The sequence below is a fragment of the Simochromis diagramma genome, unplaced genomic scaffold (assembly GCF_900408965.1).
Source record: "Simochromis diagramma unplaced genomic scaffold, fSimDia1.1 OVJJ01000596.1, whole genome shotgun sequence".
Lineage (NCBI taxonomy): Eukaryota > Metazoa > Chordata > Actinopteri > Cichliformes > Cichlidae > Simochromis > Simochromis diagramma.
In genome coordinates this window covers 13,318,960-13,335,587 of record NW_024387245.1, presented here as the reverse complement: position 1 = coordinate 13,335,587, position 16,628 = coordinate 13,318,960, and the positions used below count along the sequence as shown (strand labels likewise).

Below are 16,628 nucleotides of genomic sequence, written 5' to 3'. Positions count from 1 at the left end.
TTCTTACTAGTCATTTTTACTGTGGATCCATTGCTATATCAGCATTTACAAGTAAATTTACACATTTACAAATTGTGTTTATCAGTGGTGCACATCAATTTTGTATTGGCTAAATATTCCTAGGTCCCACGGTGATGAGTAAAATTGTATTATTGTTATTATTTATATTTTGGACTAGCACAAAAGAGAAATATATTTATACTAATGATTATTAGTGGAGAATTTAAAAAATGTTAATAAAATAATAAAATTGCTATTTTAAACGTCTGTCCAGAAATTTAAAAACAGGACCATCATTTCTATTTATTGGTTTCAGAGCCTTTAAACCTATATCTGTATATCTATAATGCTTATATATTTAAACAAATGTTTAAACGTTTAAAACACCTTCTCAATAAAAAAAACAGTCTGAGACCAACGAAGAAGACTCGCTGTTTTTTCATTGGTTTTTAAGCTTTTTATTATATTCTCCCCTCAGAATTTTAAAGAAAAGTTATAGTTATTGTGTATTAAGTTATTGTGCATCGATGCTTAAATGCGTACATCAACAAAATCAGTAATTAACAGCAAAAAATGAGCCAAGTTGAATTTGTAATGCAATGCCAGCAGAAAACCTAAAAAATAATTATTCCTTTAGGGACATGACAGTATATATTTTACTTTTGTTTTGGACAAAAGCACAATGGTGTCTGGATCCTTTGGCCTACATATCCCTTACTACATGATCAGCTGATGAGTTTAGTATAGGCAGATCCCCACTAACCTTCAGCACTATCTGCTGATGACAGAGGGATTGTTGGATTCAGCCCGCTGCCTTCTCCTCAGGGATCTCCCTCTCTCAGTCTGCTTATCCCACTAACAAGAGGGGATTAATTTTTTATTTTTTTATACCTGCATTTGAATGTGTCCACTTCTGTTTCCCACCTTTGTGTGTAGTATCTGGGTAAGATTTCTTTCTTTCTTGGGGGGTAAAGTTTAGAAAGTTGTCACTATGCAAGTGTTTCCTTTCTTATTTTGTCTTCGATTTCTAGGTGGGGAAGTTGGAGGAGCAGTGTTGGACGTAGTGGGAGCTCGATCACTGAGCTGAAGAGGGAGAAGACAGGGACACTTGGAAGAGGACAAGGAAGAAGCAATCATGGGTGTACAAAAGGAAGACGTGGAAAAGTTCCTGAACGGGAATCCTGATTTTGCTAAGAAGTACTTTGCCAAGAAGATGAACACCTCCACCATATCGAAGGTTTCAGGACTCCCAGAGAAACAGATCGACTTCAGCCAGTTTCAAGAGCTCAGTCAGGTAAGTTACAGTTTTATTTTTTGTTTATTATTAATATTATTTTTGGATCTTTAGTGATTTTTCTGTCCTTTTCAAGATCGAGGAAAGCAAAATCATGTATGACCTGATCAAAGACATGCAAGAGAACATCAACATGGAAAAGGTGGTTTTCAAGATCCTGAGAAGAGTCAGCGCGCTCATCCACGCTGACCGCTGCAGCTTGTTCATGTACCGCCAGCGCAATGGCGTGGGAGAGCTCGCCACACGACTCTTCAACGTGAGCAAAGACTCCGAGTTTGACGATTGCATTGTGCCACCAGACTCTGAGATCGTGTATCCGCTGGACATGGGAATAGTTGGCAATGTGGCTCTGACCAAGAAGTCAGTTAATGTGAAAAACGTCAAGGAGGTAAGGAGGAGGGAGGGCTAATTAATTAGAGGGAAAGCTTAGATGATGAAGGTGTGATTCATATTAGATTACCACCAGGTGACACACAGTGGCTAGAATTAAGAATTAAATCAGTTATAAATATATCACAATAACACTTTTGATTTATTCTCATTTATTCTCTCCAATGGAAGTTAAAGGTGGTGGCAAGTTACCCATGATCTGTTCAGTTCTGTTGGATAATCGAGCGCTCATTGGTTGCACATGAAAGAGGCAAGAATGTCAAGATTTGTTACAGTCTCTTTAAAATCAGCCTCTTTAAAATCAAACAGCAAGAGCTGCCGCTACTCTTTTCCTCACAGAGTAACAACAAAGTAACATTTTTGCACGTTTGCTTTCGTAAATATTCACATATATTAGATATCATACCCTAAAGCCTCATGGTTATAGGGCGAGTAAAAGAAAAGCTAGTCACACACTACACTTGACCACCTGAAGGTGTAAATCCCCTTGTCAGACATAATCCATTTATTTTCAGATCCCATGAGGCTCTGCTCTAGCTGTGGATTAGACATCTCTGGCATTTAGTCAGCAGGAATCTAAAACAGATCATTTCACTTTGATAGCTTACTTTTATATCCCTGTATAAACCTTATATTGTTATTTACACTGTTATATTTTAAAGGAACAGTAGCGTGCATCATACGTTTTGTAGTTTCATAATTAAATTGAGTTGACAAACTAATAAAAATGTGGGATTTGTGGGCCATATGATACGTTCTTACCTACACACTTACCTCTTATTATAGACTCTATTTATTCTCTAATAAATCTACTCTTGGCTCCTGCAGAGCTCTGCTGTATAAAAGTTGTTCATTGTCTCTATGCCACCGTGTTAAGTTGGAGTATTTACTATATGTGTACACACATTAACTGTAGTACATTGTAAAAGTCTTCTGTCTTCAAAACAATAATCTTAAATGAATTTTTCTAGCGATGTATTCGGCTTTCAGTAAGGCCTTATGAAAGCCTTTGCAGTGTTGTATTAATAATGTTTTCTGGATGAGCAATTACATGTCTATGTGCTCTGAAGGCATCTTTCCTGCATTTTAGAACCAGCACTTCAGCTCATTTGTTGACGAGCTCACAGACTACGAGACCAGGAATATTCTGGCTACACCCATCCTCAACGGCAAAGACATGGTGGCAGTGGTCATGGCTGTGAACAAGACCACAGGACCACATTTCACTGCTGAAGATGAAGATGTGAGTCCAAACCACAAAAGCACACATGCTTGAACCACTCACAGTTGAAACTAATGTGCACAATTCTGTAAACAATGTTTTTCTGCTTTAAGATAAAGACAATCAGCTTTAGACAGTCAGTCAGCCTTAAGATTATAATTAAAGACAATTAGTTTATTATTACAGCTGATAAGTATTGCATGAAATATGGGCAAGGTCATTAATGTCAGTTAGGGATGCCCCCCTTCCTCTTAAAAATATACCTGAACTGAATGGACTGAGAGCCACATCAGGTTAATGCATCAGAATTAAGATTCATTTTTCCCTATTTCATATGTTTTACAAGAAAATATTTCAACATGGCTAAAATAATGCCACGTTATGTATCCACAAGCTCGGGGAAGAGCAGAACCCTGTTATCGGACATGTCAGTATGTTCTCTGTTTAAAAAAGGCACAATAATAAATATAATAATGATAATAATAATAATAATAATGTGATGTTGCTGATTATATTTATAGTACATTATCTTCATCACCCCTCGACCTTTATTTACAGCATTTTTTTGTACCACAAATTTAATTCTGCCACTTTTTTTTATGTTATTTTGACCGTGTTTTCTCCATCCTCACAGCTTTTTTTGAAGTATATGAGAGTTGCCACTTTGAACTTGAAGATCTACCACCTGAGTTACCTCCACAGCTGTGAGACGCGTAAAGGACAGGTACGGCAGTTTTAATGTGCTGTCTTTGATGTAGATACAGAAATATTACTGCAGTGTTACACTTGCACTGTGTATTAACCTAATTTTCACCCTTCTTTAATGTATATTTTGCATGTTTTGTAGCTGCTGCTATGGTCAGCCAACAAGGTATTCGAAGAGCTGACAGACATCGAGCGACAGTTTCACAAAGCCTTGTACACAGTCCGAGCCTACCTCAACTGTGACCGCTACTCTGTTGGTTTACTAGACATGACGAAGGAAAAGGTGTGGCTTCTTTCTGTATCTTTGTGTGTGTTAAGCCGTATTTTTGTACCGCCGTGAAGTTACTGACTCGTTCTCTGCTTCCAGGAGTTCTTTGACATCTGGCCAGTTTTGATGGGAGAGCAGGCACCCTACTCTGGCCCTGTAACCCCTGATGGCAGGGTATGTTCTTTTATTTTATTTATCTAACATTATTACCAGCACTGCCTTTGCTAGTAAATGTCTACACACTGCTTCCTCTTTCTTCCTGTTTTATTTTGATTTTAGGAGGTAAACTTCTACAAAGTGATTGATTATATTTTACACGGAAAGGAAGACATCAAAGTAATACCGTAAGTGGTTAGATGAAAAAATAAAAGAGATTAATAAAGTTTTAGTGAGAGATAACATCTGTTGACTTACTGCCTGTGTGTCTTATAGCAATCCTCCCGCAGATCACTGGGCTTTGAGTAGTGGCCTTCCCACTTATGTTGCTGAGAGCGGCTTTGTAAGTTTCTTTTTAATTACTTGCAGAAAGCTGTCAAACCAGTTTAACCTAATAAATATTTCCAAACTGATCAGGTTGTTCTCTTCCCTCTCGTAGATTTGTAACATTATGAATGCAGGCGCTGATGAGACGTTTGATTTTCAGGTAAGATATTGTAGATGTCACTGTGTAGAGAGGACGCTACTTTATTAAAATAAACAAACAAAAAACAAAACAAGCAAAACAGTGCAGAGTACTTTTAGAGCAGTGGCAGTCACAGTGGTATCCGGGAACGCCCAGGGGTCTGTGACCCATAGCCAAGGTTTGTCGTAACTTTAAAACATTAATATCTAAAACTTCAGTCAGGGTTTATCAAACCTGTCATGCTTCTTCCTGGTTTATTATCCAGGTGACTAGTGGGCAAGAGGGATATCTGAATCAGTTATCATCTTTAAGTTATTCTAGGAACAAACTGGTTAAACAGAGAAAATATGCAGACAATCATACTAAGCTTGAATTTTTTTGAAAACACCAAAATGCATCATTAAACCAGTCAGAATGATTTACTGGAAAATTAACATGATTAAAATGAAACCTGTTTCTTCATTATTATTAAGACCCCCTGAAGTATTTGGGCTACAATGTTTTAGATTGTAGTTACAGTTCTAAGCTTAAACAGGCCACGCAAGATGTTCTGCTTGTAAAAAAAGCTGAAGAACCTTTTGCATGTAGACATATGTTATGAGGTCTGCTTGTTTCTTGTGTGTTGCAGAAAGAGCCATTGGACAGCAGTGGCTGGACAATAAAAAATGTTCTCTCGCTGCCAATCGTCAACAAAAAGGAAGAGATAGTTGGCGTAGCCACGTTTTACAACAGAAAAGATGGAAAGCCTTTTGATGATCAGGATGAGCAGCTCATGGAGGTAACAGTAATCTTCACAAAATCATTTAGTGCAAATAAAGACAAATAAAGTCCCACCAATGTAATCTGGGAAGATAAAGGGTCTATATCTGTTTTATGTTTATGTGTGGAGTCCACTGCCGACACTGTTTGTGGTGAAGGCTGTACGTGTAACATAGATGGCCATCTTCTGATGATTTTCCTGTTTCTCAGGCTTTGACTCAGTTCCTGGGATGGTCAGCGTTGAACACAGACACCTACGACAAGATGAATAAGCTTGAGAACCGCAAAGACATCGCTCAGGACATGGTGCTCTACCACGTCAAATGTCGAGACGATGAGATTCAGAACATCCTGGTTTGTCCTGTTTAAATGTGTTTTCTCTCCCAGCTGTTAACTGACTGTAAACATTAGAGTATTTAGATGAATGACAATAGAAAAGGTTTCCAGCCTCATTTGAACTCCCACCTCACCAAAAGACATTGCAAACCATCCAACAAGAACCAAAAAAAGCTTTTCTTTTTTAACAAGATTCACTAATTCTTCTCTTTGTAGGAGACCAAACTAACACTTGCCATCTTTGTACTTAGCGTTGTTGCCTCACTTTAAACCTATAACATCAATGGTTTTTGTAATTTCTCCCAGTACACCAGAGAGCTCTATGACTGTGAACCCAGAGACTGTGAAGAGGACGAGCTCCTAGCTATCCTGGTATGTCCAACATGCGTATTCTGATGTCCAGCACATGAATTTGTCCCTCAATTTGGCTTATGTTACCAGAAAAGTTTGACATTTTCCATATATGTCTCTTTTTCGTTCATTTCCCTCACAGAAAAAAGACCTTCCTCCACTAATTAAGAAGTTTGAGATCTATGAGTTCCGCTTTTCAGATTTTAATTGCACAGAGATGGAGTTGGTGAAGTGCGGGATCCAGATGTACTATGAAGTCGGTGTGGTCAAGAAGTTCCAGATTCCACAAGAGGTAATGCAGATAAACACAAGTGTGCATCTTTATCTTCAGTTTGTGAACAGCCTTTTGGAGCTGTGTCGTTTTTAAATAGATTTAATGATTTGCTGCTCTCCTCCCAGGTGCTGGTTCGATTCATGTATTCAGTCAGCAAAGGGTACAGAAGGATCACCTACCACAACTGGCGTCACGGCTTTAATGTTGGACAGACGATGTTTACGCTACTGACGGTATTTCTTTAATTTTATTAAACTCCATTTACCTCAGCTTAAATGTATATCTTTATACACAGCAGGGCAATATCTTGTGTGTCTCTGTGTGCTCAGACAGGAATGCTGAAGCGATACTACACTGACTTGGAGGTAATGGCGATGATAACCGCAGGATTCCTTCACGATATTGATCACAGAGGGACAAATAACTTGTACCAGGTCAAGTAAGTGCTTATGGGAACTTTTTGATTTCTCACAACAAAATAAAGAAAACTGCTTAAGGTTTGCAGCATTATATAGCATTTAGCAATATATTGTACAGTACCTTGTGCAATATAATTACAATACCTTGTAATCCGAGTAAAGGGATTCTCCTCTTTCTGAAACAGTTTGAATTTTGTCTCTAACACAAACAATTACAGAGTTATGGTCATTTAAAGAGTGCTTGTAAAGTGGGCCTGCTGGCAGGTCGATGATAAAAAGAAAAGTTAAGGAAGGAATTTTTGACGTAGTCACTATATTAGGTTTATTTTGAAAGGGGGAAATGATGAGGTAAATTCTCATTTACTTTCCAGCAACGTGTTCTATAAAGTAATTAGCAACATGCCCTAAAAAGGAAAAAAACTACTGGCTGTTTAGCTTCGATGCTACTCTGCTGCATGTGCTGCAGATGTCACTGAAATGGCTGCAAATGGTGAAATCTAAGGCACAAACCAAGTAATTACACGTTTTCTGAATTATGCCAAGCAATCAGCTTGTAAACAGAAACAGTGAGTCGTCATTGTTCATTTGATGAACCATAGCTACACATATTTGTTTTTGCGGGGAGGGGGAGATTGAAAGGATATAGTGATCCACAGTCATTACTACAGTGATTATGCATTCGCTTGTAGTTCAGAATGAGCATTAGATCATCTTAAAAGTTCACATGCACATTTTAACCTTTCATGAGATCTTTTGAAAACAAATGGGGAAAAATGTGGTAATAAACTGAATGATGTTTTAAAAAGCCTGTAAATTCTTTTCAAATCTTTCATATATAGTAATTATTATGATAACAGACTTCAGTCCCATTTGAAATCTTGCTGGTATCTGAGGATTTGTATTTTCATTCAACAGATCTGGTAATCCTCTGGCCAAGTTACACGGCTCTTCCATTTTGGAACGGCACCATCTAGAGTTTGGAAAGTTCCTCTTGGCTGACGAGGTGAGTAACAAGACGCTAACGAGAGATTAGCTTAGGTTACTTGTATTCTTTATTCAGTCACTAATGACATTTCTTTGCTCCTCTCCTATGCAGACACTGAATATCTATCAGAACCTTAACAGGCGACAGGTTGACCACGTGATCCATCTCATGGACATCGCCATCATCGCCACTGACCTGGCTCTTTATTTCAAGTCAGTACTACTTTTCATTTGCCTGCCCTTGCTCCCTGACGATAAATGTCTTATTTTTCTAATGTTTTTACTGTCAAACTACATTAAAAAGTAGACAAACAGTAAGTAAATGATTCTTCTCCTTGCACCTTTCTAGGAAGAGAACCATGTTCCAAAAGATTGTGGACCTCTCACATACATATGAGGATGAAAAGAAATGGGTCGACTTCATGTCACTAGAAACAACCAGAAAAGAGATTGTCATGTGAGTGCAACTAACATGCACAGTGTTACTTGCTCCTGCACATTTCTCTGAGGCTGCAAACTGTTTTCTGTTTCAGGGCCATGATGATGACCGCATGTGACCTGTCCGCAATCACAAAGCCTTGGGAAGTTCAGAGCAAGGTGAGAAGCACAGAAATCATTGGTGTTGATAGTAAGCTGAGTCACAAATGAGTAAATAATGATGTTTGCATTATTTAAGAGCATAACCATGTTTGTATGTCTTCCAGGTCGCCTTGTCTGTGGCAGCAGAGTTTTGGGAACAGGGTGACTTGGAGAGGACTGTACTGGAGCAGCAACCCATTGTGAGTTTATTTACTGCTGGAGTGTACTTGTGCTCATAAAAATATACTTATTTGTTTCACATTTAAATGTATAATTATTCATTTGTTGTTGTTTTTTTCATGATAGTGCCAGCTAGATACAATGTCCAGCACTATATTTCCTAGCTTATTACAGATGTGTAAAGGGCAGAATAAAGTTGTAGTGTCTCTTCAGCAGCCCACACACGTCACTTTAGGGATCGCACTCATTATGTAGCTGAGCAGAAACCCACCTGAGGAAAGGTGAACTACTCGTACAGAGGCAAAGGATGTCATAAGACAAGTTTCAAGTAAAAAAATAAAGCTTTTTCAGACAAAGTGCAGTCACTGGGGGCGATCATGGCTCAAGAGTTGGCAGTTCGTCTTGTAATCAGAAGGTTGCTGGTTCGAGCCCCGGCTCCGACAGTCTCCATCGTTGTGTCCTTGGGCGAGACACTTCACCCGTTGCCTACTGGTGGCGGTCAGAGGGCCCGGTGGCGCCAGTGTCCGGCAGCCTCGCCTCTGTCAGTGCGCCCCAGGGCAGCTGTGGCTACAATGTAGCTTGTTATCACCAGTGTGTGAATGTGTGGTTGACTGAATGTGTAAAGCGCTTTGGGGTCCTTAGGGACTAAGTAAAGCGCTATACAAATACAGGCCGTTTTTACTATTTTAAAGTAAAAATGTAATCGTGTGTAGAAGTGTGTGTGATTAGCTACAGACTTGCACTGATTTCATTAATTATATGACAGTTCTGACTGCGCTAAATGTTTGTCCCTCCCACCAGCCCATGATGGACAGGAACAAGTCAGCTGAGCTTCCAAAGCTTCAGTGTGGTTTCATTGACTTTGTCTGCACGTTTGTCTACAAGGTAATAATGATTATTACATTCTTGCTCACCGAATATGTGCACTGCATGGCTCCTGTCACTGTTTCTGTGCAAAAACTAGGTTAGTCTGAACACATTTAAACCACTGGGTCAATTCTTCTTCTTATTGTTATTTTTTTTTATTATGTATTTGTGTTTTCAATGGAGCATCACCATCTCCTGTACAGCTCCCCTCTTCTGTGCTGCTCCATGCTAATTTTTCATTTCTTCTTTGCATCTTATCTTTAAGGAGTTTTCTCGCTTCCACCCACAAATCCAGCCCATGCTGGATGGCATCTTAAACAACAGGAAGGAGTGGAATGCCAAAAAGGAAGAGTACGAGGCTAAGCTCAAAGCCATCGAAGAAGAAAAAGCTGCTAAAGAGGCAGCGGCAGCCAGCAAAGGTAGGGTGTGTCTTTACAATAATCAGAACCCTACAAGGAACTGTTAAAAAGGCTGTTGACTCAGAGAGGCAGAGCACTGAACCCAAACAGGTGGAACAATGTAAAGTGCAAAAATAAAAGAAATGCAATGATTTGAAAGTTATTAAGTAATCTGAAGGTAGCACAGAGACAACCTTTCACAGTGCTAAAAAAACAAACAACAACAACAACAACAAAAAAACACTTTTAAATCGATACCAATTAGCCCAGTTTGGTGTCTGGACTGTTTAATACATGCAGAATTCAATGGATAGCTGAATATGTTGTGCCCAAATATCATTCAGCATTAATGTGGCCTTCATAGAAGGGCAAGTTACTCACATCATGTGCACTAATCCATCTCTACACCGCTGAGCTGCATGCTGATAGTAAGCCAGGTTGAATCTTCCATCTTTAGTGTGGAGGATTCAACATTAAAAAAAACAAAAACAAGAAATAATGTCAGTTTTCCACTTTTTTTCCACCTCAGTTCATCTTGAATGGGTTCAGGCCCAGAGGAGGTGATAGTGCTTTTAATTTGCTTCACATCTGAAACACCAAACCTCTCTGAGGTCTCTTTTTCTACCTAACTATGTCATCGACTTGTCATGAAACTTTCCACCAGGTTTTCAGCCTTTCTTTGGTCTAACACCAATATTTTTGAACAGTGTTGTGTCTATTTTTAATTAAATATCTCGTTTGGATTGTAGAATGGGTTCATATATTAAAATTAACCACAACACAAGTGATCATTTGGTTTCTAGTGCTTTAATTGTATACTTACCCTTTTGTTGAATATTTAATTGTTTAACAGCGGCTGCAAACAACCCCAGTGGTGGGTCTGGCTCCAAGACCTGCTCTGTGTGCTAATCAGCCAAAGAACTGCTGACATTCCTGGGGTCTACGAAGACACCCATGACAGACTGAGTCTCACCCCAGCAGAAACAAACAAAAGAAAAAGTCAGGAAGTCAGGAAGACGGATATATGAATGCACAGCCCTGTAGTAACTCTTCAGAAAAGGGGGTCCAGTTGGAAAAGGAAAAACCTGAACACGGCGAGATCTCCACCAAGAAGAGCAAAGCTTTATTTTTAAGAGGCCAGGTGAGCCAAAAATTAATTCGGATCAAGGAAAGACTGACCACATTTTGAAAAAAGGAAAAAAAATCCTGCGATTACATTTGAGGCAAAATTGCTGCTTCCTGTCTTAAAATAATTGTACTTTTATGAATCAAGACTGAAGATGATTTTTGCATCTCGGGTTTCTCTGATCTTAAAAAAGTTTGCTTATCTTTAAAGGATTTGTGTTAGTGACAATGTGTGAATGTGTGTGTGTGCTGTATGCTTGTTGTGTGTTTCTCATATGTACAACTTTTTTATTTTTTCCCCAATTCTTCCAAGTATTTATTTACATGGCAAACATCTCAGGAGGACACAGCCTACATCTGTGTAGTAAACAATAATCCTGTACAGAAAGTGAGTGCAGTGCTTTTTTTTTAAATGCTCGGGCCTCTTTAGATTATTTAAAATGTTTGGGCTTTTAATTTTCCATATACTTACTATTATAGTACTTTAGTTTTCACAGAACATAGACAGTTATTGTTTAATCATATTCAAAAGTAATCCACTGTTGACTACTTCCAGTCACTTACTATTTACAAATGAGAGTCTGTTTACTTTGTCTGCAGAGAGCCAAAGGTAAATGTTCGGTCGTGCTACAGGAACAGCTTTTAAAAAGAGTTTTACAGTGAACACTTATGAGTTCACAGTCAGCAAAAGTCTGTAGATGCTTATTCATGATGCCTTTATATTGTACATATACAGTATGTGGTCTATGAGTTTGAGACGGTAGCCTCGGATATGTATTTTCCAAATATAGAATTATGTCTTATTACATAAGAGCGGGAAATCAGGTGGTCACACATAAAACTGATTTATTTTGTTGATTTTGTCTGAGATTTAATTAATTTTGCTCTGTTCATATCTGCTACAACATGAGCACAATCAAATACTGGGATCAGAAAGTTTACTCAAACTGCTTTAGAGGGAGTTGTACTACATCAATCCCTGATTGAAAGCTTCTCCCTGCACTGGACTCCTCCCAAATAGGACGAGGAGTCAGTCAGAGCTCACCTGCTCAGCATCAGGAAGAGTAACCATAATGACAAACAACCATGTGGCTTATGTGAAAGGATACAAAAGGAAAAGCAAGAACAAGCAAACGCCACACGACTGGTCAGGTTTCGAGACCCAAACCCAGGACTGTTGTGCTGCGAGGCAGCAGCACTAATCGCTGAGCCATCAGGCTATTCTTATAACAATCCCTGAGTGCAGGCCTCGAAGGCAACAAGGACAGAGCTGTTTGAAACAGCATGAAGAAGCAACTGAGCTTTGTGTATAGACTTGTACATACCATCGCCCTTCCTGTAAATATTAAGATGCAAATATTTTTCTAGTTTGATGCTAGAGGGCCTTACCTTATTATTTATAAAGCACTAGAAAAAGAGTCATAAAGCTGAATAACAAATGCATTGTGCTAACTTCAATTTACAAATATTTAAAGTATTCCAGATATGGCACTGCTTTGATAAAAATGCCTGTGTGATAATATTAGGTCCCAAATCAATTTAAATGTGCTTTGGATGTACCCTGGATGTTTTTTAATAGACTTAAATTACTTTTTGGTCAGCATTTCAAAGCTTGTCTCCTCATGTGCTCCAAATGTACAATGATGACCCCAATAAAAGCAAGTGTATTTTTAACCGAGTGGATTTATTTCCTGTGGTGGTGAAACTTACCAAGAGCCAACGTTATTGTTGGAATCTGGTCATTTATTCATTTATGAATCTTCCCCTCATCCTGAATGCAGGGGTCAGTTAAGGCACGTCCTGGCCTTAACTGACCCCCACCCATTATGATTATAATGCAAGAACATGTTCTATATAATGCTATAATGCAATATGGAGTTCATTATGAAGGTTACAATATTACACAACGCACAAGAGTATTGAGGGATCGCTTCTGTCCACACTGCACTTTCTACTACTGGTCCCTGACCCCAATCCTAGGATTGCTGCTAAACTAGGCCAGGATTACAACCATGCTCCTCCTCCAGACTCAATTCCCACTGAAGGACAGGTGTACACACAAACACAGACTAGCTCGAGTCACGAAATGTGCATGTGTGTTTGTCAAACGCAACTAGAAGGTTCAAAAGGCTTAGTTCAGAATAAGAAGTGATGACTAATACGAGGCAAATTTAAAAAAAGAAAAAGAAAAAAGTAAAGGACACTTTATTGATTACATTGGAAATATTTATTGTTCAGCAACATAAGTCAGGAAATGGTTCATTTCAGGATGGTGTCAGAATTTGCTGCAGAGACAGAAAAAGAATGAGGAAACATGAATATGTTGGCATTAAAACAAACAAACCTAATTTTATGTGACACACAAACAAAGGCCGTGTGATTCTGCGTTACCTTCAGAGAGTTGTTTGTAGATGCGTTCCTGCTCCTCTCTGGCCTTCTTCTCCGCTTCCTCAACCCTCCTCTCCTCCTCAGCAATGGGCTTCAGGTAATCTTAACAAAAATTACAGAGCCCATCACTAAGCATTCTTAGAAATCACAGTGGTATTCTTAAGACACATGACATAAGTGTATCTGAGCATAGATAGCCCTCATTTTCTAAGACTTTTGTGACTTCATAAGTCCATCCTTTAGTTCCCCCTCCCCATGTGCTAAAGACATCTTCATGGAAATTAAGGGTGCCCTAAAGTACAAATAATCCTTGCAAGCACATATCCCTTCCTCTGTGACATAAATTTATTAATAAGCAACTCCTGGAGATCAGACATCTCTTAAGTAGTTTTCGCAACTGTTTTTCCTTCTGTCACACTAGTCTGTGTCTAATTATGTGTGCCTTCTTACATGCTTCATTCTTAATATAATTTTAGTAATTCAAACTTTATGACTTTCAAAAGATAAAATGTTAAATGACTAAAGCAGATAAAATTATCTTAGAATAAAAAGAAAGCTTTCTATGAAAACTTTACTTTAAAGAAATGTATGTGTTTTAAAAGACCCTGGAAATTTTAGCTAACAAAAGCAAAGTGGCTAAACTACAAGCATGAAGTCTCGGTGTTAGCAAAGGAGCTCAAAGCAGCTATGAGGAAGGAAACAGAGAAAAACAAATCTGTTGCACCTGCTTTTGAGCAACACCTAATCAGTTGTTTCAGTAAGAGAAGATCCTAGAAATCAGAATCAACCACGAAAACTACAATTGGTGCATCTCCTGTTTAGGGTATAAATGCTGTGATATGTGGTACAGTAAAAAATAAAATAAAACCCTTGCATCTGTCACAAACAATGTACATTCCTGACTTTTTGTTCCAAGTTTTTCCTTTTACGCACTGACACAAACCAGTTAACGCATGCGCACACATGGACTTACCAAATCGCTGTTTGCCGTAGATCACGCCGAGTAGCAGGGCAGACCATCTGGCCGTCTGAAATGGAAAAAAATGGTGTTAACAAACATGTTATCAAGCGAAACGTGTGTGAATAACCAGCTAACCGTGCGTGATTCATATGTCGCAGCTCACGCACGGTTATCTTGTTCATCTTATCATCTTGTTCATATCATATGAACAAGATGATAAGATGAACAAGATGAACTTAATTTCCTCAGCCTGTTCTGTCGTTACTGTCAATCGCTGATATATAACTACCATTTTATGCTTAATTCTGTAATTTCATATTTAAAAACATCGTGTGTGGTCACGATACCGTACAAAAACCTACACGAAGTGCGCCAAATGAGCCGTGACAAGGGACGAAGTCCAGTTTTTCTCTGACCTTTCAGCATACGTAGTGAACAACAACCACAACACTATTAACTATTACTCAGCCTAACAACATGGCATGGGTATTACTAGTCATAATACATGCCTCTGTCAGATGTGTAAGATGCCGCAAAAAGCAACTGTTTGAGAGGAAGCATTCACCTCTCAATGTCACTGCTAGCAAACACTAGCTAAGATGCTAATACAACAACTTCCATTAACGCGAGTCTGCGTGTATTAGGGACAGACTGTGGCTTAGACATATTTGTCCATTTACATTTACAGTAATAAAAGCTATACAAGCTACAAAATTAATGTTTTACCTTGATGAGCGGCGACACTGCAACGGGGGGAACCATGTTGAAGCTAGGATGTGACTTCCGGTCGAAGCGGAAATAGTTTTTTTTCCTTGGAGCAGTGCAAAATTGGACTTTTAGCGGAACATGAAATAATAATAATAATAATAATAATAATAATAATGATCATCATCATCATCATCATACGTCAATGCAAACAGTGGGCTAACACAACAGATATAAAGCTGCAATATCGTGCCAACTTACCACACGGACAAGGTAGAGTGCTTTAACAAGTTAGAAAAAAATAATTATTTGTTGAATATCTGTTGCAAACAATATTTCGTTAGACAACACGGTTTAATTCGAGTTTTTCTTCCATTTATATCTAACCTTTTATTAATGGGGCAGTGTTTGTTTGATAAATCTTAGAACTTGCATTATGTATTTTCAGAGGACGTTTCCAAAAATGTGTAAGAGATATTGATTTGGTCCGTTTTAGTGTTTATTTCAATTCTGTTTAGTTTCATTTAGTTTACACGTTTTTATTTAGTTAGGATTTACTTTATTTAAATGTTCATTTTATTTTTGTTTTGGGCAATATTTGCAAAAGTCAGTATTTATGAATCTTAGAATATACCATATAGAACATACCATAGCAATATACCAATATATCCAAACATGGACAGAAATATGTCAGATTAGTGTGCTTTCTTCAGCATAATGAACAGCTATTCAGTGGTAAGCTTGGCTCAGAATGAAGGCCTGGGCCCTGTTTCAGGAAGCCGGTTTAGTGGAAAAACTGAGTAAGTATACCCTGAGTTAACGAAAACTCTGGGTTTTCGGTTTCACAAAGCGAGTTTAGATTAAGCCTCAGTGAGTCACCATGACGACACACTCCGTGAAGCTAACCTGCCCCCTAGCAGGTTTACTTCAACTAACCCTGACGTTCTCCGCCTCTTTGTCGGAAACCTGACTGTAGGAAGTGTCAGACATGGCGTGCTCCTTCCTTGAAGAGCCAGTAGATGTTGAAGCCCAAATTCTCCGCAGAGCTCTCCGCCGGGAGAGAGTGATTAGAGCGCGTTCGGACATTTTATCATTTCCTGATGATTTCCTGTGTGAACGTTACCGTTTTTCAGCACAATCTATAATTTATTTGAATAACATCCTCAGGCCTAATATTGCTCATGTGACACATCGCGGACATCCTCTCAGTTCTGTACTTATTATTTGTATTGCACTTCGGTTTTTTGCAAACGGGAGCTTTCTGTATAATATTGGTGACGCTGAGCACGTTTCCAAGGCTACCGTCTGTCGGGCAGTCAGGAATGTTACAGTTGCACTGAAACGTCTCCTGTACTCGTTTGTGGTGTTCCCCGGTCATAGACCCACAAGATTTATCAAAGAGGGATTCCACAAAATTGCAGGTATCAGGATGAACGAAACTTAATTCATGATGTGGTGATACTTGAACTACTACTTAAATTTTACATTTATTCTCACGGTTCCCAGGCGTGATTGGCTGTATAGATGGCACTCACATTCCAATCATTGCTCCTTCAGTAAATGAAGGAGACTATGTGAACAGGAAGTCTTTCCACAGCATTAATGTACAGGTACATAGTTCCCTGTAGCATTTCAAACTAACAAATTATTTCATTATAGTAATGGATGCTAATTTGTGTTCTCTGCACTGTGAAGATCATATGTGATGCTGCCAACATTATCACAAATGTGGAAGCCAACTGCTCAGCCTCTGTGAGTGGTGGTGGTGGAGGACCCCTACCTGTTTTTCGGGCCTCCGCTT

General features: G+C 38.7%; 1 protein-coding gene across 1 annotated transcript; it reads left to right on the top strand.

Annotated features, from left to right (window-relative positions):
• The first annotated feature begins 752 nt into the window (after positions 1 to 752).
• Positions 753 to 12,423, top strand: pde6b (phosphodiesterase 6B, cGMP-specific, rod, beta). Its single transcript, XM_040000783.1, has 24 exons — positions 753 to 943; positions 1,032 to 1,294; positions 1,371 to 1,682; positions 2,775 to 2,927; positions 3,541 to 3,630; positions 3,754 to 3,894; positions 3,979 to 4,053; positions 4,159 to 4,223; positions 4,312 to 4,378; positions 4,475 to 4,522; positions 5,130 to 5,279; positions 5,471 to 5,614; positions 5,903 to 5,968; positions 6,090 to 6,239; positions 6,347 to 6,454; positions 6,551 to 6,660; positions 7,556 to 7,643; positions 7,737 to 7,837; positions 7,974 to 8,081; positions 8,158 to 8,221; positions 8,329 to 8,403; positions 9,185 to 9,268; positions 9,516 to 9,669; positions 10,502 to 12,423. The coding sequence occupies exons 2-24, from the start codon at positions 1,136 to 1,138 to the stop codon at positions 10,555 to 10,557; spliced, it is 2,568 nt and encodes an 855-aa protein (XP_039856717.1). The 5' UTR covers positions 753 to 943; positions 1,032 to 1,135; the 3' UTR covers positions 10,558 to 12,423.
• Positions 12,424 to 16,628: the final 4,205 nt, after the last annotated feature.